The sequence below is a fragment of the Echiichthys vipera genome (assembly GCF_963691815.1).
Source record: "Echiichthys vipera genome assembly, chromosome: 7".
Lineage (NCBI taxonomy): Eukaryota > Metazoa > Chordata > Actinopteri > Perciformes > Trachinidae > Echiichthys > Echiichthys vipera.
Genome location: NC_139832.1, coordinates 33,705,777 through 33,729,552, shown reverse-complemented (window position 1 = coordinate 33,729,552; position 23,776 = coordinate 33,705,777). Strand labels below are relative to the sequence as shown.

The following is a 23,776-nucleotide window of genomic DNA, read 5'->3' as shown; positions in this document are numbered from 1 at the left end:
TTTATTAAATTAGCTCATATGTAATTAGATTATGCCCTGTTTGCCCATTTAAACAAACAATTTCAAAAAAACTTGTATTACATTTTTTGTTTTTCTCAATGTAAGTAATCAACTCAGTAATTATTACGTTGATATCTGAAGGTTATTTTTATCCCTATTTGTGTGAGAAAAATAATGAATAGGTGAATGCATAGGGTATATTTGAGTCTTTTTAGCAACCTTCCACTACTGGGATTCTTCAGGACATATTGAGGATACAAAATCAGTTGAGTTTGCTTCTGTTGCAATGTGTTAAACCTTTTATCATAAAATGACTTGACTATTACGCTTAAGGCACAGAATGCATTATATATACCGTATTTTCGCGACTATAAGGCGCATATAAACGTCTTTTTTTTTCCTCAAAATGTGCGGCGGCCCTATGTGTGTTACTGTGGACGTTGTTGAGACCACCGTGAGAACGTTCAAGGAGGATAGTGGGCGTGGATTGTGTATAAAAGAACAGGTATGTGCTTTATGCAGAACATTGTTGTCTTAACATACCTGAGAATGGCAAAGAGACACGCCTATGAAGCACAGTTTAAACTGAAGGCTATCAGCTACGCAGAGGAACATGGAAATCGAGCAGCCGCGAGAGAGTTCAAGATTAATGAATCGATGGTTCGCAAGTGGAGGAAGATGGAAAACGAACTCCGACAGGTGAAGAAGACGCTGCTGAGTTTCCGCAGACATAAGGCGAGGTGGCCCGAGTTGGAGGAAAGACTCGAGCGGTGCTTTCGTTTTATGAAACGGTGCCATTTTTCCATCCGGACCAGGACTACAGTAGCGCAGCAACGTCCGGCGGATTATAATGAAAAGCTGGCGAGCTTCCATTCCTTCTGCAGCAAACACATCGCTGACAAAAGCATCCAGCCAAGCCACATCACCAATATGGACGAGGTGCCGCTCACTTTCGACATCCCGGTGAGTCACACGGTGGAGAAGAAGGGGTCAAGAACGGTAGCGATACGCACAACGGGGTATGAAAAAGCTTCGTTTACTGTTGTGCTTGGCTGCCACGCAAATGGACAGAAACTGCCGCCTATGGTGATTTTTAAGAGAAAGACTTTGCCTAAAGAGACTTTTCCAGCTGGAGTCGTTATTAAGGCAAATGAAAAGGGCTGGATGGATGAGGAGATGATGAAAGAGTGGCTGAGGGAAGTGTATGTAAGGAGACCAGGTGGTTTTTTCCGCGCATCACCATTGCTGTTAATCTGTGACTCCATGCGTGCCCATCTCACAGCCGATGTGAAAAACAAGTGGAAACAAATGAACGCTGTGCTTGCTGTTATTCCGGGAGGTCTGACAAAGGAACTTCTACCGCTCGACATCGGTGTGAACCGGCCGTTTAAAGTAAGGCTGCGAGCGGCGTGGGAGCGATGGATGACCGACGGAGACCACAGTTTCACGAAAAGTGGAAGGCAGCGCCGGGCAAGTTACGCCACAGTTTGCGGATGGATTGTAGATGCTTGGGCTAACGTGTCTGCTGGCACTGTTGTACGAGCTTTCGCAAAAGCCGGCATCATTTCCGAGGAGCCGCACGGCACGGAAAGTGACTCTGACAGCGAAGAAGGGGAAACTGGCATGTCTGATTTAGTGCAGCTGTTTAATTCAGAAACAGAGGATGATGACTTTGATGGCTTTGATTAAATACTTTGTAATAAAAACATGTAATAAATACATGAAATACATACTCAGTTTTGCTCCCGCTCTATTTTTAAATACGCAGTAGAGGTATTTAAACGTAGTAGAGAATATGTACTGGTATATAAAACCCGCGCCCTATAATCCGGTGCGCCGTATGTGTGTGTTAAATACAGTAATGGCACACATAACTGAGACTGCGCCTTTTAGTACGGTGCGCCGTATGGTCGTGAAAATACGGTATATATATATATATATATATATATATATATATATATATATATATATATATATATATATATATATATAAACATATAAAATGGCAATGCTTTCAGGAAATTATATTGAATATACTGAATATATTGAATGGAACTCTGAATATCAGCGTTTCCCCTACCATTATATTTGGGGGCGCCCCGCCCCCCTTGAAAGTCAAGTCAATTTTATCTATTTGTATTTTCTGAATAGCATCAGATCTCAACAGGAGTCATTTAATGATCCCTTTCCAATAGAACAGCTTTACCTTGTCCTTTTAGTAAACAAATTAAACAGCCTTATGTTGTTCATCTTATTATTATCTTATTCCCTGGCTTACCAGTGACCCTGAATTACCAGTGACCTGAAGGCACTCCTGAACAAGAGGAAGAGGGCTTTCAGGTCAGGAGACAGAGTGGATGCTGAGGACGTGGAAGGACAACTATAGGAGAAAGCTGGAGGCCAAGCTCCAACAGAACAGTGTGAGGGATGTGTGGGCAGGAATGAAGCACATCACAGGGATGAAGGGGAAAGAAAGGCAGACATCTGGGAGCCTGGATACAGCTAACCAGTATAACCAGTTTTTCAACAGGTTTAGCTCACCTCCTGCTGCCCCTTCGACACCCCTAACCCCCCACACACTCACATTGTCCCAAATGGCTCGGCCCTCCCCCCAGCGTTCTCCTCTACAACACCATCTGGGGACTGAGTTTTCTCCCTTCACCTTATACACTACTGACTTTCAGTACAACACTGAGTCATGTCACCTGCAGAAATTTTCTGACGACTCACCTGTTGTCGGATGCGTAAGGGGAGGGTGAGTACAGGACACTGGAAGACACTTTGTAGAGTAGTCCGAACAGAATCACCTGAGGCTGAACGTCAACAAGACCAGAGAGATGGTGATCGACTTTGGCAGGAAGAAGAGGATACTTTCACAGCCACTATGGATCGGTGGGGAGGTGGTTGAGGAAGTGGAGGGCTACAAATACTTGGGAGTGGTGATCGACAACAGACTGGACTGGAAATCTAACACCGAGGCTGTGTACAAGAAGGGGATAAGCATAATCTATTTCCCGAGGAAGCTGAGATCCTTCAACTCGTCGGATGTTGCTAGCTCCATTTTTTTTGCTGCTGTGTGTTGGGGCAGCAGCATTAGAGCCAGTGACACCAACAGACTTGATAAAATCATCAAGAAGGCTGGCTCAGTACTTTGTCTCAGGCTGGAGTCTTTTGAGTCCGTGGGGGAGAGGAGAACGCTGAACAAACTGTTAGCCATCATAGACAATGATCAGCACCCTCCCCATCACACAGTGGTCAGACAGCAGAGCTGGAGCAGTCTGTGTGAGAAGGTGCTCTGCGAAGTGACAGATACAGCAAATCTACCACTCGATAAATGTACAGGTGATTTGTGATGCCAAGCTGTCGCTTTTAAACGTCTGCCAGGTGGCCAGAGGGACACAAACGATTCTTTTATAATTCAAAACAGCTCGGCTCCAGCCCCCCCCACGACCCCGACAAGGACAAGCGGTTGAAGATTAATTAATGAATGAGTGTGTTGGCGCGCGGCTGCAGGAAAGCGCACCGCAGAGCCAAAGTCATCTCCTCTGTAAGTGGCTACCCTCGATAAATTGCATTAAATCAAACAAGGTATCAGATGATTAACTTTTTGGTATGGTTCTTCTAGGTTATCCTCTAACGGAATACCTGCTGAAGAAGCTGGCAAACCCCGCTACAGAGCAGGAGCGCAGGTTCAGCAGTTCTTTTCCATACAGCGTTTTTATGGGCCCCTTTAATTCCACTCTTAAGACTGACAAAAAGCACATCTTTATTTTGCTCCATCTCGGATGTCAGGATGCCGATCTGTGTGTCGGAAAAGTTTCTTTTCTTATCTGTGTTTCTTGTCTCCATGTTTGACATCAGTGGGCGAGGCCTCCGAACCATGAATATTTAAGGGCGTAACATGTTAATGACAATCAAATTCAGCCTCCGCATTTATCAAGGCCCGCTCATTCGTACGCTGAGATTGGTCAGATACTAATGTTTCATAAATCACACGTGTGTCCTGTTATACGACCAATTCTGCGCTCAGATCTGCGACCGCAAGATTGATAAATGAGGCCCAATATATTCACAGTTTCACTCAATATATTCAGAGTTTCGTTCCAGATATTCAGAGTTTCGTTCCATATATTCAGACTTTAATTTATTATGTTCAAGGTTCATTCAATATATTCAGAGTTTCGTTCATATATTCAGAGTTTCACTCAATATAGTCAAATATTAATTTCTTGAACAGCATGCCATAATATATGGATGCGTATATATGGATGTGTATGTATATATGTATGTGTATGATGTATGTGTAGGTGTATTTACATGTACACATATTTAAATCTATGTTCTAATGATGTTATTGCACATGAACATGATCAATCACGTGACCTGTCTTGGTTGTACATATGGAGGTGTGTCTCCTCAGCTGTTTAATGTCTGATGAAGGGCTGGGGCCCAAAACGTTGCATGTGGTGATATACCATTAAGAAAACACTATATGGAGCAGACTCTGGTGTGCTGACTCATCATTTTGTTCTTAATACTTGCTTCTCTGTCCAGCACCAAGTATTTATCATTTTTCGATGTGCGTACTGTTTTTTTTTTATGTTCACCATCTCAGTTTAGCATGCTATCATGTCCTTATTAGCACTGAACACAAAGTTCAGCTGAAGCTGATGGATATGTCATTAGTTTTGTAGGTATTTCGTCAGAAAACACAGTATTGGTTTATGACCTCTGGAAATAAGACCCCTGGCATAAGCTGCAAAATGAAAGAATATCTGTAATTGAAAATGAAAGAAGATTATAAAAAAACAACTCACCTGACTTGCTCAGAGGGTAGGTAATGTTATAGTATGATTGGAAGAAGTCCAGTATGGGTCCAGTCACATTGAGGGCATAGTTTCCCTGTCCCTGCTCAATGGCCGTCCTGCGACCCCAGATACGGATCTGAACACACAACAGCAAACTCTTATGTGTAATATGTATTAGCATGCATATGTAGCTGAGTCAATATGGGAAGGTACCTATGTTCCCAGAGTCCTACTATTTTCCCCAGGTCCTATGTTCCCCATGTCCTATGTTCCCTGCCTTGTATGTGACTGTGGAACAGAAAGGGTCCAATGTCTCTAGGCAAAGAAGGCTTCTAGCTCCCTGTTCACTCAGTGGTTTGGATCATGAGATTCGGAGCTGTTTGTTTATGTAGTAAGTGATGGAATGTTCCAGCATTGGAATTAACAGAAAAGGGGAAAGTGTTGAAAGGCACTTTAAGACAGACAGTTATCTGTGTGTGTGTGTGTGTGTGTGTGTGTGTGTGTGTGTGTGTGTGTGTGTGTGTGTGTGTGTGTGTGTGTGTGTGTGCATTGGAGCTGTGTGTCAAAGCTTGTTGTGCAATGCGTTAGAACTGTTCACATCTTAAAAAAGAACATTGAATGCCCAGTGCCAGACCCCACAGTTCGCTACTGCTGTCTGGTATGTCAATCCGGCCGTCCATCACTTTGTTCCAGAGCAGAATATGTGAAAAACTACTGGCTGGCCAGATTGCTGATAAATTATTGATATATTATTATTATTATTATTATGATAAAATTAGGAATATATACTCATGGGCCTCAAAGGATGAATGATCCTGGTAGCTCCCTTAACTTTTAGTGATATCTGCAAATATATCCAAATTGTACAAACATAAACACAAAGTTTGCTGAGCATATTCATGCTCCTGAGTACAGAAGCCCTTAAAGGCAAGGTTGTTGGCCAAAAGTTTTAGGAGATACTATCTCTAATGTACAAGAGAAACTGTGAGGCTCATTAGAATATTTTGAGGGCGAAAAAGCTGTGCCCTACGCACGATACAAGGGGAAGTGAAAGTTCAGCAAAATGCAGCATAAACAACATGTTTTACCTTATTTTTGAACTACAAATGTCTGTTAAACATAATGGGACTGTGCATAGGTGCAGACTTGGATTAAACAGTGTAAATATAATGTCTGATGTAATCATATTGTCAAGGGACTGACAGAGGTTAAATACCTGGATCTCACACCAGCTAGTTGGACAGGTCCAAGCCTGGTCAGATGCGTACATGAACTGATGAAGCCTTTTGGATGAGAGGTGAAACGTCTTCCTAGACAAATAACCAAGTCCAGTTGCTTTTGACTGAAATTGCTTTGAGGAGTTCGTATAGGTGCTTGAAATCCTTGAAAATGCTTGAATTGTAATGTGTTTTCAAGTTTTGAAAAGTGCTTCCACGTTAAACCGATACTTTGAAGGTACCACAGTACCCAGCTGTTAAAAACAAAACTATATCACATTTACTAGTATAGGTACTTTTTTAACTCTGTGTAACAGCGGGGCAGCGTGTGTGTGCATCTTCTGTCTGCTTCATCACTGTCTGCAGCCAGAGTGGGCGCGGTTTCACTGTGACAGACAGTCACAGAGCAAGACAGACATGAGTGCTCCTGCCGACCGTCCTAGGCTTGTTTATAAGCAGTCGCAGTCAGCAAAATGACGCCAACAGTATCAAGCTCGAGGACGCCACAGAGCCCGTCTGTAAAATATGCTTTAAATCAGTACAGACCAAGGGAGCCAACACGTCCAACGGCGAGCACCTGGTGGCCGGGTTTGCCACGGAGCCCGGCCGGGCACAGCCCAAAAAAGTGACTTGGCTCCTCCCTCATCTCCATCCTGTGGGCCGACCACTCGCAGGAGGATCCCCTGGCATCGGGTGCGCTGCAGCAGAGGCTGGCTATAGGGACGTGGAATGTCACCTCTCGGCCGGGGACGGAGCCGGCACTTGTGCGGGAGGTGGAGCGCTACCAGTTAGATCTGGTGGGGCTTACCTCCACACACAGTCTCGTTTCTGGAACCGTACTCCTGGATAGGGGTTGGACCCTATTCTTCTCTGGAGTTGCCCAGGGTGTGAGGCGCCAGGCGGGTGTGGGGATACTCACAAACCCCCGGCTGAGCGCCGCGGTGTTGGAGTTCACCCCGGTGGACGAGAGGGTCGCCTGCGGGTGGTAGGGGGGAAAACTCTGACTGTTGTCTGTGCACATGCACCGAAAAGCAGTTCAGAGTATTCAGCCTTCTTGGAGACCCTGAATGGAGTCCTGTATGGGGCTCCAGTAGGGGACTCCATAGTTCTGCTGGGAGACTTCAACGCCCACGTGGGCAATGATGGAGACACCTGGAGAGGCATGATTAGGAGGAACGGCCTCCCTGATCTAAATCCGACGGGTCATCTGTTATTTTACTTCTGTGCTAGTCACGGATTGTCTATAACTAACCATGTTCGAACATAAGGATGCTCATAAGTGTACGTGGTCGTCGATGATCGATTTTGTGATCGTATCATCTGACCTGAGGCCGAGCTGTCAACTGACCACCATCTGGTGATGAGTTGGGTCAGAGGATGGGGGAAGATTCTGGACAGGCCAGGTAAGCCCAAACGATTAGTGCAGGTAAACTGGGAACGTCTGGAGGAGGCCCCAGTCCGAGAGATCTGAGCTGTGGCCTCAAGGTCTTTAGGTGCCTCAAGGGGCGGTAACCCTCGAACACCGTGGTGGACACCGGTGGTCAGGGAAGCTGTCCGACTGAAGAAGGAGGTCTCTGGGATATGTTATCCCAGAAGACCCAGGAGGCAGTTGCAAGGTACTGGCGGGCCAGAAGGGCTGCAGCCTCTGCTGTGTCAGAGGCAAAGCAGCGAGTGTGGGAGGAGTTCGGAGAAGTCATGGAGAAGGACTTTTGGGCGGCACCAAGGTGCTTCTGGAAAACCATTCGACATCTCAGAAGGGGGAAAAGGGGAACCGTCCAAGCTTTTACAGTTACGTTTACAGTAAGGACGGGACCCAACACGCCCTCTTTTGTATAGGCAGAGTGGGAGGCTGATAGGGAATCATTGTCAATATCTTTGGCGGAGGTCACTGAAGTAGTCAAACAACTCCACAGTGGCAAAGGACCAGGGATAGATGAGATCGGGTTGCAGTTTGGTCAGCTGAGGATCTCATCTCTGCTTTGTGCAGATGACGTGGTCCTGATGGCATCGTCAATCAGTAACCTTCAGCACTCACTTGATCAGTTCGCAGCCGAGTGTGGAACGGCTGGGATGAGAATCAGCACCTCTAAATCTGAGGCCATGGCTCTCAGCAGGAAACCGGTGGATTGCTTACTCCAGGTAGGGAATGAGTCCTTACTCCAAGTGAAGGAGTTCAAGTACCTCTGGATCATGTTCACGTGTAAGGGGACGATGGAGCGTGAGTTTGGTCGGAGAATCAGAGCAGCGGGGGGGTGGGGTTATGCAGTCGCTCTACCGCATCTTTTTGAAGAAAAGAGAGCTGAGCCCTTGATCTACCGGTCAATCTTCGTTCCTACCCTCACCTATGGTCATGAAAGCTGAGTCATGACCGAAAGAACGAGGTCGCGGGTACAAACGGCTGAAATGGGTTTTCTCAGGAGGGCGGCTGGAGTCTCCCTCAGAGATAGGGTGAGAAGTTCAGCCATCCGTGAGGAACTTGGAGTAAAGCCGCTGATCCTTTGCGTTGAAAGGAGCCAGTTGAGGTGATTCGTGCATCTAGTAAGGATGCCCCCTGGGCGCCTCGGGAGGTGTTCCAGGCATGTCCAGCTGGGAGGAGGCCTCGGGAAAGACACAGGACTAGGTGGAGAGATTATATCTCCACACTGACCAGGGAACGCCTCGGGATCCCCCAGTTAGAGCTGGTTAATGTGGCCCGGGAAAGGGAAGTTTGGGGTCCCCTGCTAAAGCTACTGCCCCCGCGACCCGACCCCGGATAAGCGGTTGAAGATGAGATGAGATAATGCCATAGAAGGTTACCAGAGTGTCTCCTTGTGTCGCACTGAGTTGTGTGTAGTCACAGATGACAATGGCAAGTAGATAGGTGGACATTTTCTTGGTGGGCTCAAACTCAGTCTGTGTCACAGCCACTCCATCGATAGTGGTGTTAACAACGCCTGAAAAATACAAAAACACAGTTACACAGTCTCTTAACAATAGTACATTCATTGAGATAGCAATGGGATGTAAAAATTAACAAAGCTAAATTTTGGAAAAGAGATTTGAGGAGAATTATTGTGTGTATGTTCTCAGACAGCTCCTCTGTCTCTGCAGCACAGAGCACTAAAGCAGAGTTGGCACATGTTTTTGTCTGCCTGATGTGCAGCTCATAGCTCTCCTTTGATGTGTTCTGTTTACAACTAAGTAATTCACATCTTAAAATGTATTTATAGTTCATCAAAATGCTTTTAAATGAGATGACGGGGAAATATTTAAAAACTTTGCCCTGTCATGTCATGTCATGTGATTTACCAAGGAACCTCTTTCAAGTAATGTATGTAGCCTGAACATAAACATTGCACTCTAGCTTCATTGGAAAATCTACCAGGCTACGGACTTACTTGCCATGTCAGTCAGGAAAGCGTAAGGATAAGCACACATATCAAGATGAATATAGGATATTTTTATTTGAATATGAGGGTTTGAATTTATTTGCTAAATGAAATGGGGATGTCAGATTTCACTGTCGCATTTTAAGTCAAAGCACTGCTCTGTTCTTACAGTCACAGATGTGAAAGACTTGCTTCAAGTAGCAACATAAGAGTACAGACTTGAAAAGGAGTCTGAGGAGTCCCATTTAGTCATGTAACAGGAGATAGCATAGTTCTAAATCGAAGCCCATGGTTAACCATCCGCCCGTTCAGGTTTCAAACAAGTTTTCTCCACTCAGTGATACGCCTGCTGAAGAAACAACACTGGTTATTGGCAGCTCCATTTTGAGAAACGTGAACTTAGTGACACCAGGGACCATAGTAACATGCATCCCAGGGGCCAGAGCGGGCGACATTGAATCCTATTTGAAACTTCTGGCTAAGGATAAACGTAAATATGGTAGGATTGTTATTCACGTCGGCGGTAATGACACCCGATTACGTCAATCGGAGGTCACTAAAATGAATGTGGAGTCGGTTTGTGCTTATGCAAAAACTATGTCGGACTGCGTAATTTTCTCTGGTCCCCTGCCCAACTTGACTTGCAATGACATGTATAGCCGCATGTCATCATTCCGTCGCTGGCTGTCTGGATGGTGCCCGGTAAATAATGTGGGCTTCGTAGATAATTGGCAGTCTTTCTGGGGAAAACCTGGTCTTATTAGGAGAGATGGGATTCATCCTACTTTGGAGGGTGCCGCTCTCATATCTAAGAACCTGGACGCAGTTGTTAGCGGTCTAAAATCATGACAACCCAGTGTTGGGATCAGGAAGCAGAGTCGCAGTTTAATACACCTCTCTGCGCTGCCCTTGTCGCAGGTGCCCAGGAAGCAGAGTGGCAGTCTTACACACCTCTCTGCACTCCCTGTGGAGCATTTTCCAGCTCAGTTTAGTATAAAAACACTGTCTGCCCCACGATCATTTAAATTAAACAGATCAAAAATGAACAGAAGAGGAGCTATAAAGAAAAACTTGATACAAATCAACGCAAAATCTGCGACTATGCAACAATATCGGAAAATAAAATGTGGACTTTTAAACATCAGATTAGTAAACGATCTGATATCAGAAAACCATATTGATTTACTCTGTCTGACCGAAACATAGCTGCGTCCCGAAGAATATGTTAGCCTAAATGAATCCACTCCTCCCAGTCGTATTAATACTCATATTCCTCGAGGCAGTGGTCGAGGAGGAGGCGTTGCAGCTATTTATGACTCAGGCCTATTAATAAACCCTAAACCTAGACTAAATTATAATTCATTTGAAAGTCTTGTTCTTTGTCTTTCACATTCAACCTGGAAAACTGTGCAGCCAATTATATTTGTTATAGTGTACCGTGCTCCTCGTCCGTACTCTGAATTTCTGTCTGAATTCTCAGAGTTTCTGTCAAATTTAGTCCTTATATCTGACAAAGTAATCATTGTAGGTGATTTTAATATTCATGTGGACAGCGATAATAATAGTCTCAGTATCGCGTTTATCTCTCTATTAGATTCGATTGGTTTTAGTCAGAGTGTACATAAACCTACTCACTGTTTTAATCACACCCTCGACCTTGTTTTGGCTTATGGTGTGGAAATTAATGACTTAATAGTCTTTCCACAGAATCCTATTTTATCAGACCATTATTTAATAACTTTTGAATTCATATTACAGGACTACTCACCTCTGGGTGAAAGTGTCTACACTAGATGTTTATCTGATAGTGCTATAACTAAATTTAAGGAAGCGATTCCATCTGCATTTACTTTAATGCCTTATCCTAATATTCAAGACTCCTGCACTAAAGTTAGTTTCTCTGAAATTGATCACATTGTTGACAGTGTTGCAGGCTCTCTAAGAACAACACTCGACTCTGTTGCTCCTTTAAAAAAGAAGATAATAAAACAGAGGAAGTTAGCTCCGTGGTATAACTCACAAACCCGTGAATTAAAACAAATATCGCGAAAGTTGGAAAATAAATGGCGCTCCACTGAACTGGAGGAATCTCACTTAGTTTGGCAAGAAAATCTTAAAACCTATAGGAAGGACTTCCGTAATGCCAGAGCAGCATATTACTCATCTTTAATAGAGGAGAATAAGAACAATCCTAGATTTCTTTTCAGCACTGTAGCCAGGCTGACAGAGAGCCACAGCTCTATTGAGCCATGTATTCCTATAACCCTCAGTAGTAACGACTTCATGACCTTCTTTAATGACAAAATTATAACTATTAGAGACAAAATCAACTCGCTTGGCACCAATTTTTCATCAAACCCAGGAAACTTACAAACTGTACGACCTGATATATTCTTGGACTGCTTTTCTACAGTCGACCTTAACAAATTAACCTCTACTATTTCAGCATCAAAACCTTCTACTTGTCTCCTAGACTCTATTACAACTAGGTTACGTAAAGTAGTGTTACCTTTAATTAGCACTCCTGTATTAGATATGATTAACATGTCTTTATCAGCAGGTTATGTACCACAGTCTTTTAAAGTAGCTGTAATTAAACCTCTTCTTAAAAAGCCCAGCCTTGATCCTGAGGTACTAGCCAACTATAGACCTATATCTAACCTTCCTTTTCTCTCTAAGATCCTCGAGAAATTAGTTGCCAATCAGTTGTGTGACTTTTTACACAATAATGAGATATTTGAGGATTTCCAGTCAGGATTTAGAGCAAATCATAGCACTGAGACAGCACTGGTGAAAATTACTAACAACCCTCTAATAGCTTCAGACAAAGGACTTGTCTCTGTGCTTGTCTTACTAGATCTTAGTGCTGCCTTCGACACTATTGACCATCACATCCTGCTACAGAGACTGGAGTATCTAATTGGCATTAAAGGAACCGCACTGAGCTGGTTTAAGTCATATTTATCAGATAGATCTCAGTTTGTACATGTTAATGACAAATCCTCCATGCACACTAAAGTTAGTCACGGAGTCCCACAGGGTTCTGTCCTTGGACCGATTCTTTTCACCTTATATATGCTTCCCTTAGGAAATATTATAAGGAAGCACTCCATAAATTTTCATTGTTATGCTGATGATACACAATTATATTTGTCGATCAAACCAGAAGAAACCCATCAGTTAGATAAACTTCAAATGTGCATTAAGGAAATAAAAAGCTGGATGACCTGCAATTTTCTGATGTTAAACTCAGACAAAACTGAAGTTATTGTACTTGGCCCCAAAGGCCTCCGAAAATCAATAGCTAAAGATATTGTTACTCTGGATGATGTTGTGATGTCCTCCAGCACCACAGTAAGGAATCTGGGTGTTATTTTTGATCAGGATATGCCCTTCGATTCTCACATAAAACTAACAACAAGGACTGCATATTTTCACCTGCGTAATATTGCAAAAATTAGGAACATTGTGTCTCAGAAAGATGCAGAGAAACTTGTTCATGCATTTGTTACTTCTAGGCTGGACTATTGCAACTCCTTATTATCAGGCTGCTGCAATAAATCTGTTAAGAGTCTCCAGTTGGTCCAAAATGCTGCAGCTCGTGTACTGACTAAAACAAATAGAAGAGAACATATTTCTCCTGTATTAGCTTCTCTGCACTGGCTACCTGTAAAATCTAAAATAGAATTTAAAATCCTTCTCCTTACGTACAAAGTACATAGTACCGCATCACCCAACTAGATCTCTGCGCTCTGAGAATGCAGGGCTACTCGTCGTTCCTAGAGTCTCCAAAAGTAGAAGTGGAGGCAGAGCCTTCAGCTACCAAGCTCCTCTCCTGTGGAACAAACTCCCAAATGTTATTCGGGAGGCAGACACTGTCCCCTTATTTAAGAGTAAACTTAAAACTTTCCTTTTTGATAAAGCTTACAGCTAGGGCTTACGATAAGACTTTATTCTGCTTAATTATGTTTAATAAACTATAAAATTTGTAGCTGTATTGTAGCTGCTATTGCCACTACTCATCATTGATCATGTTTGCCACCATAATTATTATCATTTTCATATTCTGTCACCTTAGCTGTGCTTGTTTCTACTATTCTGTTGTATTAACTGTCTTAACATATACGTTATATTCACATTACTCTATATATTACTATAGCTACTGTTAGGCTTTGCTTGCATCTCTGGAAGTGTGTCTGTCTGTCTCTCTCTGTCCATCTGTGTGTCTTTTCTCTCTTTCTCTCTCCTTTTCTTCCTCCCCAACCGGTCAAGACAGATGGCCGTCCTCCACAGAGCTGGGTCTGTCTGACGTTCCTGCCTGTTAAAGGGAAGGTTTTCGTTGCCACCGTACTCTACACAGGAATTGTTGGGTCTATGTAAATCATAAATAAGTCATTGAGTGTGGTCTTTACCTACTCTGTAAAGTGTCCTGAGATAACTTTTGTTATGATTCGACACTATAAAAAAAAATTGAATTGAATTGAATTGAATCAGTGTTTAACTTGAAATACAACCATTGTGTTTTACTGTAGCTGAAATTACATCTTAAAAACAAGTAATTTTCCAGGGATTACCAGGATGGTGTGCTCCTGCATCTAGGACAGAAACATTTTTGGGAAGAATATGAATCTGTAATGCACTGACCTCTTTCCATGCCATTGGACAGGGCTATAGTTCCAGGAGGGTGGATGAGAGTTACATAGAAAACCGCTTTCATTGCTGGCTCATCAAAACAAGGAAAAGTCTTTCTGGCATGAGTTGGATGCATCTGAGAGGTGGCAACAATCCTGAGAATGAGCAAAGCAATCTTAAAACAATACCAGAATATAGCGATTTGAAATTAGCGCCAAAACAAATCAGAATATAGATATTATGGAACACAATAGAAAACTTGCTTTCGGACTCCATCTTCTTCATATTCACTCCTGTAGAACCCTGCCAAGTCATCAGCTAGTTCTCCAGTGAACTCAGTGTACAGCTGATACTTCTGTTTGCCAGTTAATTTACCTTCCAGCTGGATAACCAGGTACTCAAACTTAGGATGCAGCCAGCAGGACTTAATACTGGGAGCAGACCCACCATCTGAGGAAGAATAGAATTGATGGGGAGAAGGGGAGGCAATCAAATTAAATAGCTACTTTAAAGAATCCTTTCTTTGAAAATAATCATTTTTATTCAAATCTGAAAACAAGCCAACTGTTACTAACGACCTTTTAATATTTTCAGACAAAGGACTTGTCTCTGTACTTGTTTTACTAGATCTTAGTGCGGCCTTCGACACTATTGACCACCGCGTCCTGCTATAGAGACTGGAGCATCTAATTGGCATTAAAGAAACCGCATTAAGCTGGTTTAAGTCTTAGTTATCAGATAGATCTCAGTTTGTACATGTTAATGACAAATCATCCATGCACACTAAAGTCAGTGACGGAGTTCCACAGGGTTCTGTCCTTGGACTGATTCTATTCACCTTATAAATGCTTCCCTTAGGAAATATTATGAGGAAGCACTCCATAAATTTTTAGTGTTATGCTGATGATACACAATTATATTTATCAATCAAACCAGAAGAAACCGGTGAGTCAGATAAACTTCAAATATGCATTAAGGACATAAAAAGCTGGATGACCTGCAATTTTCTGATGTTAAAGAAGAGATGAGAACGCTACATCCTACCCACCTCAGACAACATAACAGCCAAGCTGAACGGTGCAACCAGGGCTTAACACTAACTTTTTTGCTAACCAGCCACTGTGGCTAGTGGTTTTCAAAAGTTACTAGCCACTCAGCATTCTCACTAGCCACAAATTTGTATATATAGTATATTATGAAAAAAATACCCTATATAAAGAGAAGCTTCTTATCCATATCGGAAAAAAATGGTGCAGGGATGTAGAAGATTAATTAGAGAGATAACTCTACTGAAAAAAACTGGCAAGATGAATACTGTCTGTTTAAATACAGCATCTATTAACACCATAATTTATCTATAACAACAATAAACACTGAAGTCTAGTGCAATTCAAATACATACAATTCATCAAACGTAGAACATTTAAATATTGTCAATTGAAAGCCTTAATAATTACTCTATATAAAGGATATCTAAGCAGCAATCATGTACCGGTGCATCTCAAAGAATTAAGTGATCATGACATTTTTTCCCCCATATATTAGATGAGTTACTGAAACTTTGTTTTCTTTTACAGTTTCAAATATGAAGTTTGGATTACATATTACAAACGAAACCCCATTTGATTTTTTTCCTTTAAATACAATCTGCACAGTACTTTGTTTCCTATGGCACCACTCTCTACCTGCCCTCCACTTGTCATTGAAGACTCTTTTCTTTTCCCACCACATATCAATAGTTGCTAATCACATCTGGATCTACTCTAGTTGAAGCTGTGTTTCTCAACTTAACTGCTTTTTTTTGTCCATTTTTTTCAGTCCATAGGTGACTTGGCTGGGAACCGGAGGGTCGCCGGTTCGAGTCCCTGTGTGGACCATGAATGGAGCGTGGACTGGTCGCTGGAGAGGTGCCAGTTCATCTCCTGGGCACTGCCAATGTGCTGTTGAGCAAGGCACCGAACCCCCACCTGCTCGGGGCGCTGCTCACTGGCAGCAACCTCGCTCTAACATCTCTCCATTAATTGCATGTATATAGGTCCTGTCTGTGCATGTGTGTGTATTTTAGGACTGTGTGTGTGTAACATGAATAACATAATCGAAAATAAAAATCTAATTTCCCCGTTGCAGGACTAATAAAGGAATTCTTCTTGTTCTTCTTCTTTGTCCATCCAACACAGAAGTGTTGTCCGTCACAAGTAGTGTCATTGTATCACTTTGCCAACAGTTTATTAATTAAGAAGACCTTTGAGAAGACTGCAATTGAATTCAACCAGCCAAAAGGGGCTAATGGGAGCAACTGCGTTACCCGCAGCAGCTGAAATTCACCCCGGAAAATATTGTTTTTAACTTAGTTTATCGTTTGCATAATTGGAATCACTCGTGCCCAGCTTTTATTGTATTTGTTTCGTCAAACCATGGACAGAAGCTTTTAACCATTGGGCCTGTGGTTGCCTCTGATTACAACGGAGAAGTAAAACACGGAAGTCATGAGGCCGAATCGCACTAGCGAGGCGCCAATTTTTAAAGAACTTCTTCAACTCAGTGGGATCTATGGTCATATCTTCCCACGTTCTCAAAACTGGGGGCAAACGTCTCTGGCCTGAAGGCCGACCTCATGGAGAGGAACAAAATCCTCCTGGACTTCCCCACCGTCACCTCGACTGAGGCCAAGCTCCTCGCCCATCTTAAGTCTTCCAGCACTGGTGACCGGACCATGACGGCCGCCGACAACACCACCCTGCCGTGGACTGGCTCAATCACCACCGGATCTCCGGCACCAGCTCACTGAGTCCCGCTGGCACCACTAGGGAGCCATGCCCAAGTCATTGGCACCCTCCACCTCCTGCCTTTGCCCCGCTGAGTGTCAGTGCTCCACCAGGGAGAACGGAGCAGTGGCTCTGGGTCTGGTGAGCTCAACTCCACTAAAGCCGAGTGAACCCTGGTCAGTGGTGAACAGGGGCACTGGGGCTCGCCCATCTCTCCCTCCTCCACCTCCGGATCTACCACTGCATAACAGGTTTGATGTTCTAAGCCTGCAGGATTTCCCTCCGCTGGGTGAGCGCTCCAGCTTGTCCCCATACGGCCGGTCGTGGCTCTCGCCGACCCAGGAGCCGGGGTCCGCTCGCCCAACCTGACCCCTCCCCTCCGTCTCGGTTAGGAGCAGCCGCAGGCCGGCGCACCTCCAGGCAGCCTGTTGAACAGCGCATCCCCTCGGTGCTGGTCGTCGGGACCTCAATGGTCAGGCACGTGAGGGTACACGACGGCCAGACCTTCTGCCGCCCTGGAGCCCGCGTCAGGGAGGTTGAGTCCTTCCCCCTCCAGCACAGCTCGGCCTCCATGCTGGTCTTGCAAGCCGGTACCAACGATTTAAAGAACCACCTGTCCGAGGTCCTCAAGCAGGACTTCAGGTCCATGGTGGACCGCCTGCTAGACACAGGGAAGAGACTGATTATTTCCGTCCCGCTTCCCCCTCCGCTAGCACCCTCGGCTTTCTCTCTCATCTCATCTCATCTTCATCCGCTTATTCGGGGTCGGGTCACGGGGGCAGCAGCTTTAGCAGGGGACCCCAAATTTCCCTTTCCCGGGCCACATTAACCAGCTCTAACTGGGGGATCCCAAGGCGTTCCCAGGCCAGCGTGGAGATATAATCTCTCCACCTAGTCCTGGGTCTTTCCCGAGGCCTCCTCCCAGCTGGACGTGCCTGGAACACCTCCCTAGGGAGGCGCCCAGGGGGCATCCTTACTAGATGCCCGAACCACCTCAACTGGCTCCTTTCAACGCAAAGGAGCAGCGGCTCTACTCCGAGTTCCTCACAGATGGCTGAACTTCTCACCCTATCTCTAAGGGAGACTCCAGCCACCCTCCTGAGAAAACACATTTCGGCCGCTTGTACCCGCGACCTCGTTCTTTCGGTCATGACCCAGCTTTCATGACCATAGGTGAGGGAAAGAACGAAGATTGACCGGTAGATCGAGAGCTTTGCCTTCTGGCTCAGCTCTCTTTTCGTCACAATGGTGTGGTAGAGCGACTGCAGCACCGCCCCCATTGCTCCGATTCTCCGGCCAAACTCACGCTCCATCTAACCCTCACTCGTGAACATGATCCCGAGGTACTTGAACTTCTTCACTTGGGGTAAGGACTAATCCCCTCCCTGAAGTAAGCAATCCACCGGTTTCCTGCTGAAGCCATGGCCTCAGATTTAGAGGTGCTGATCCTCATCCCAGCCGTTTCACACTCGGATGCGAATCAATCCAGTGAGTGCTGAAGGTCACTGACCGACAATGCCATCAGGACCATATCATCTGCAAAAAGCAGAGAAGAGATCCTCAGCCCACCGAACTGCAACCCCTCCCCACCACGACTGCGCCTCAATATCCTGTTCATACTCAACATATCCCGGAAGGCCTCCTTCTTCAGTCGGACAGCTTCCCTGACCACCGGTGTCCACCACGGTGTTCGAGGGTTACCGCGCCTTGAGGCACCTAAGACCTTGAGGCCGCAGCTCACCGCTGCAGCTTCAGCAATGGAAGCTTTGAACATTGCCCACTCTGGTTCAATGCCCCCAACCTCCACAGGGATGCCAGAAAAGCTCCGCCGGAGGTGTGAGTTGAACATCTCTCGGACAGGGGCCTCCTCCAGACGTTCCCAGTTCACCCGCACTACTCGTTTGGGTTTACCTGGTCAGTCCAGAAACTTCCCCCATCCTCTGATCCAACTCATCACCAGATGGTGATCAGTTGACAGCTCTGCCCCTCTCTTCACTCGAGTGTCCAAAATATAGAGCCTCAGATCAGATGATATGATTACAAAAACGATCATCGACCTTTGGCCTAGGCTGCTCTGGTACCACGTACACTTATGAGCATCCTTATGTTCGAACATGGTGTTAGTTATAGATAATCCGTGACTAGCACAGAAGTCTAATAACTGACGACCACTCGGATTTAGATCAGGAAGGCCGTTCCTCCCAATCACGCCTCTCCAGGTGTCTCCATCATTGCCCACGTGGGCGTTGAAGTCTCCCAGTAGAACTATGGAGTCCCTTACTGGAGCCCCATGCAGGACTCTGTTAAGGGTCTCCAAGAAGGCTGAATACTCTGAACTTCTGTTTGGTGCATATTAGGGATGGGAAGATTAACCGATACGCATCGATACATGGACACGTGCAGGTGAGATGCGAGTGCATTGGTAGAACAGCTGTGAATAGATGCAATTTTGGAAAAAAAATCGAGATGCATCGATTATTAAAAGTTTGCATCGGTAAAACTCGATATTTTAATCATTGAGTGGTTTCTGCATTTTTTTGTACATGTAACAAACCAAATAAGATGTTATTTTTGGACATTTTTACTCTGACTAAACAGGATTTATGTTACGTTAACGTGCACCGCGGATGTATACTATACTATGCGCCTGGGACGTTTTGATGGACGTGGCCATCTTTATTTGTAAAGATATCCAGCCTTACAGTGTGTTTAGCATTGCAGGTGACATTGTTACGGCACAAAGCAGTTTACTTCACCCTGATCATGTCGATCAGCTCATTCCTGAAGAAAAATCTGAGAGTAGAACACCTGGCTTAAATGACTGACCGTTGTGCAGTTGTGCACTATTCTGGATGGCCACAAGGTGTTCTGTTGACACCATTTTCTTTTGATTCAATAAATAATTTGCACATGTTTGTTTATTCTCACAACAGATAAGCTAAGCTACTGATACGACTGTTTCCAAGTGACACTGGTGTTTGTTTACAACAGCATATGACTGCTGAATCTAGTTTACATGTTTCCTTTTGTAAGAAGCTATGGAAGACCTCGTTGTGAGAGGGTAATTTATTTTCTTTCTTTTTTCTTTACTTACTTTACTCACTGGTGAGTTGAAAGAGTGCTAAGCACATCTAAGCTGAGCTTCATCTTGCATTTAATTGTTTTTGTTAATAATGAACATGTTGTAATGTTTATTCAGAACTTGTTTGTGAGAGATCTTTTATTTGATTAATAAATAATCAAACTCATTGAATTGTGCAGTGCATGATGATTGACTTGTGAATCGTGTCGCATCGTATTGTGTTGCATCGAATCGTACTTTGTTGAATCAGATTTTGTTGAATCGCAGTGCATCGTGATTGAGTTGTGAATCGTATCGTATTGCATCGGTAGGTGCTCCATATGTATCTTAAATGCATCAGATTTTGGACAGTGTATCGAGATGCGTATCGTATCGGCCTCATGCCAGAGATGCCCAACCCTAGTGCATATGCACAAACAACAGTCACAGTTTTCCCCCCTACCACCCGCAGGCGTAAGGAGGCGACCCTCTCGTCCACTGGGGTGAACTACAACACCGCGGCGCTCAGCCGGGGGTTTGTGAGTATCCCCACACCCGCCTGGCGCCTCACACCCTGGGCAACTCCAGAGAAGAATAGGGTCCAACCCCTATCCAGGAGTACGGTTCCAGAAACGAACTGTGTGTGGAGGTAAGCCCCACCAGATCTAACTGGTAGCGATCCACCTCCTGCACAAGCTTCGGCTCCTTCCCCGACAGAGCCAGCTTCTACTGCCTGTGTCTGGTCCGTCGAGGCCCCTCACCTTCACTGCCACCCGTGCAGCAGCGCACTCGACCCAAGTGGTTCCTCCTGCGAGTGGTGGGCCCACAGGATGGAGAGGAGGGAGGTGCCACGTCACTTTTTCGGGCTGTGCCCGGCCGGGCTCCGTGTCAAACCCGGCCACCAGGCGCTCGCCGGTGAGCCCTCCGTCTGGGCCTGGCTCCAGACGGGGCCCGGGCTTCCTCCGGGCAGGGTTTCTCTTCCTCTTCCTTGTTTGTCCATTGAGTCTTTGTGAACCATTCTTAGTCTGGCCCTCACCTGAGACCACTTTGCCATGGGAGACCCTACCAGGAGCACTAGGCTCCAGACACAGCCCTAAGGTTCACAGGGACACACAAACCTCCCTAGTCCTTAAATCTGATAAAGTAATTGTTGTAGGAGATTTTAATATTCATGTGGACGTTAATAACAATAGCCTTAGTATTGCGTTTATCTCTCTATTAGTTGATTGAATCATAGCACTGAGACAGCACTGGTAGAAATTACTAACGACCTTCTAATAGCTTCATACAAAGGACCTCTACTTGTTTTAATAGATCTTAGTGTGGCCTACGACACTATTGACCATTGCATCCTGTGTACATAAATCTACTCACTGTTTTAATCACCCCATTAACCTTGTTTTGGCTTATGGTGTGGAAATCAATGACTTAATAGTCTTTTCACAGAATCCTATTTTATCAGACCATTATTTAATAACTTTTGAATTCATATTACAGGACTACTCACCTCTGGACAAAAGTTACTACACCACATGTTTATCTAATAGTGCTTTTATCTAAATTTAAAGCAGCGATTCCATCTGCATTAATTTAATGCCTTATCTTTATATTCAAGTTTCCTATACTAACGTTAGTTTCTCTGAAATTTATCACCTTGTTGACAGTGTTGAAGGCTCACTACGAACAACACTCGACTCTGTTGCTCCGTTGAAAAAAAAGATAATGAAACAGAGAAAGTTAGCCCTGTGGTATAACTCACTAACCCGTAAATTAGAACAAATATCGCGATAATTGGAGAGAAAGTGGCGTTCCACTAAATTGGAGGAATCTCCCTTAGTTTGGCGAGAATGTCTAAAAACATATAGGAAGGCCCTCCATAATGCCAGAGCAGCCTATTACTCATCTTTAATAAGGGAGAATAAGAACAATCCTAGATTTCTTTTCAGCACTGTAGCCAGGCTGACAGTGAGCCACAGCTCTATTGAGCCATGTATTCCTATAACCCTCAGTAGTAACGACTTCATGACCTTCTTTAATGACAAAAGTACAACTATTAGAGACAAAATCAACTCGCTTGGCACCAATTTTTCTTCAAACCCAGGAACCTTAAAAACAACTATATGACCTGATATATTCTTGGACTATTTTTCTACAGTTGACCTTAACAAATTAACCTCTACTATTTCAGCATCAAAGCCCTCTACTTGTCTCCTATTCCAACTAGGTTACTTAAAGAAGTGTTACCTTTAGTAAGCACTCCTGTATTACATATGATTAACATGTCTTTATCAGCAGGTTATGTAACACAGTCTTTTAAAATAGCTGTAATTAAACCTGGAGACTGGAGCATTTCATTGGCATCAAAGGAACCATATTAAGCTGGTTTAAGTCAAATTTATCAGATAGATCTCAGTTTGTAGATGTTAATGACCAATCCTCCATACACACTAAAGTCAGTCAAGGAGTTCCACAGGGTTCTGTCTTTGGACCGATTCTATTCACCTTATATATGCTTACCTTAGGAAATATTATAAGGAAGAATTATATTTATCGATCAAACCAGAAGAAACCGATAAGTTAGATAAACTTCAAATGTTCATTAAGGAAATAAAAAGTTGGATGACCTGCAGTTTTCTGATGTTAAACATAGATAAAACTGAAGTTATTGTACTTGGCCCCTGAAGGCCTTCGGAACTCAATACCTAAATTATTGTTACTCTGGATGATGTTGTGTTGTCCTCCAGCACCACAGTAAGGAATCTGGGTGTTATTTTTGATCAGGATATGTCCTTCGATTCTCACATAAAACTAACAACAAGGACTTCATATTATCACCTGCGTAATATTGCAAAAATTCGGAACATTGGGCCTCATCTATCAAACGAACGTACGGCAGAAAAATGTGCATACCACCATTTCCTGGCGAACTTCGGCATTTATCAATTTAGACGTGAGCGTGAGCGTGAGCTACGATCAAATCTCACGTCTGGTCTGAGGTCGTGTACGCACATTTGAGCCTGTGTATTTGCGGTGCAGCACAGCAAAATCTGGCTGAAAATAATGAACAAACCTCAGCTGTCATTAAGCATAAGCAGTCACATATTAAGAACAGTTAAAAACGGATTCTTAAAACGAATAAAAAAATAAAAATTGTGGTTGTAGCAATTGATTGTACTCATGTGCGTCTGAAGGCACCATCCATGAATGATTACGCATTCATCAATCGCAAAAACTACCACTCGATAAATGTACAGATGATTTGTGATGCCAAGCTGACAAGACGCACAAAAACTCTGACGTCTGTGGAAAGATTTGTAAACAAAGCCACACACACGCGATCAATGCGTGTGACGTGTTACGTGTGATGGCGTATGGACAGCAAGAAGCATTGGATGGCCCTGGCAGTGTGAGTACAAACGGGGCTGGGGAGCGGGGGGAGAGGGAGGGGGGACAAGTACCCTAAAGCCCGGGTCGCGGTGCGGAAGGACAGTGTGAGTGCGCCCTCAGAAGCTGAAACACGCTATGCCCAGATAGACAAGGAGTGTCTAGCTGGTGTGTGGGCTTGTGAAAGGTTTGATAAGTATCTGTGTGGCCTAGATGAATTCAGGCTTGAGACTGATCATAAGCCATACAGCTGACAGCGAGCTGCAGTCTGTCACCAAATTCAAAGTAAGTGGATGACCAGAATACAATGGAAATGTACTACCGAACATCAGAGCATAAATGAAGGTGAAAAATGAGCTATCAGAGGCTGATGGTTTGCTTATACGTGGAAGCAGGGTCGTCATTCTGCTGTCACAGAGAGCCAACATCCTAGAGAAAATACATGATGGACATCAGGGGCTAACAAAGTCTAGAGACAGAGCAAAATCTTCGGTTTAGTGGCCAGGACTCAAGAACACAGTGATGTCATACCACTTATGCC

The 23,776-nt window shown here is 44.3% G+C and overlaps 1 protein-coding gene across 1 annotated transcript in view; it reads right to left on the bottom strand.

Annotated features, from left to right (window-relative positions):
* LOC310949499 (aminopeptidase N-like) overlaps nucleotides 1–23,776 on the bottom strand; it is a gene marked incomplete at both ends in the record, with an annotated part of 104,918 nt that overhangs the window by 72,766 nt on the left and 8,376 nt on the right. Inside the window, 4 exons of the mRNA XM_083916972.1 lie at nucleotides 4,818–4,944; nucleotides 8,822–8,958; nucleotides 14,038–14,180; nucleotides 14,289–14,475. Coding sequence (XP_083773098.1) covers nucleotides 4,818–4,944; nucleotides 8,822–8,958; nucleotides 14,038–14,180; nucleotides 14,289–14,475 — 594 coding nt within the window. The remainder of the gene's footprint in view (nucleotides 1–4,817; nucleotides 4,945–8,821; nucleotides 8,959–14,037; nucleotides 14,181–14,288; nucleotides 14,476–23,776) is intronic.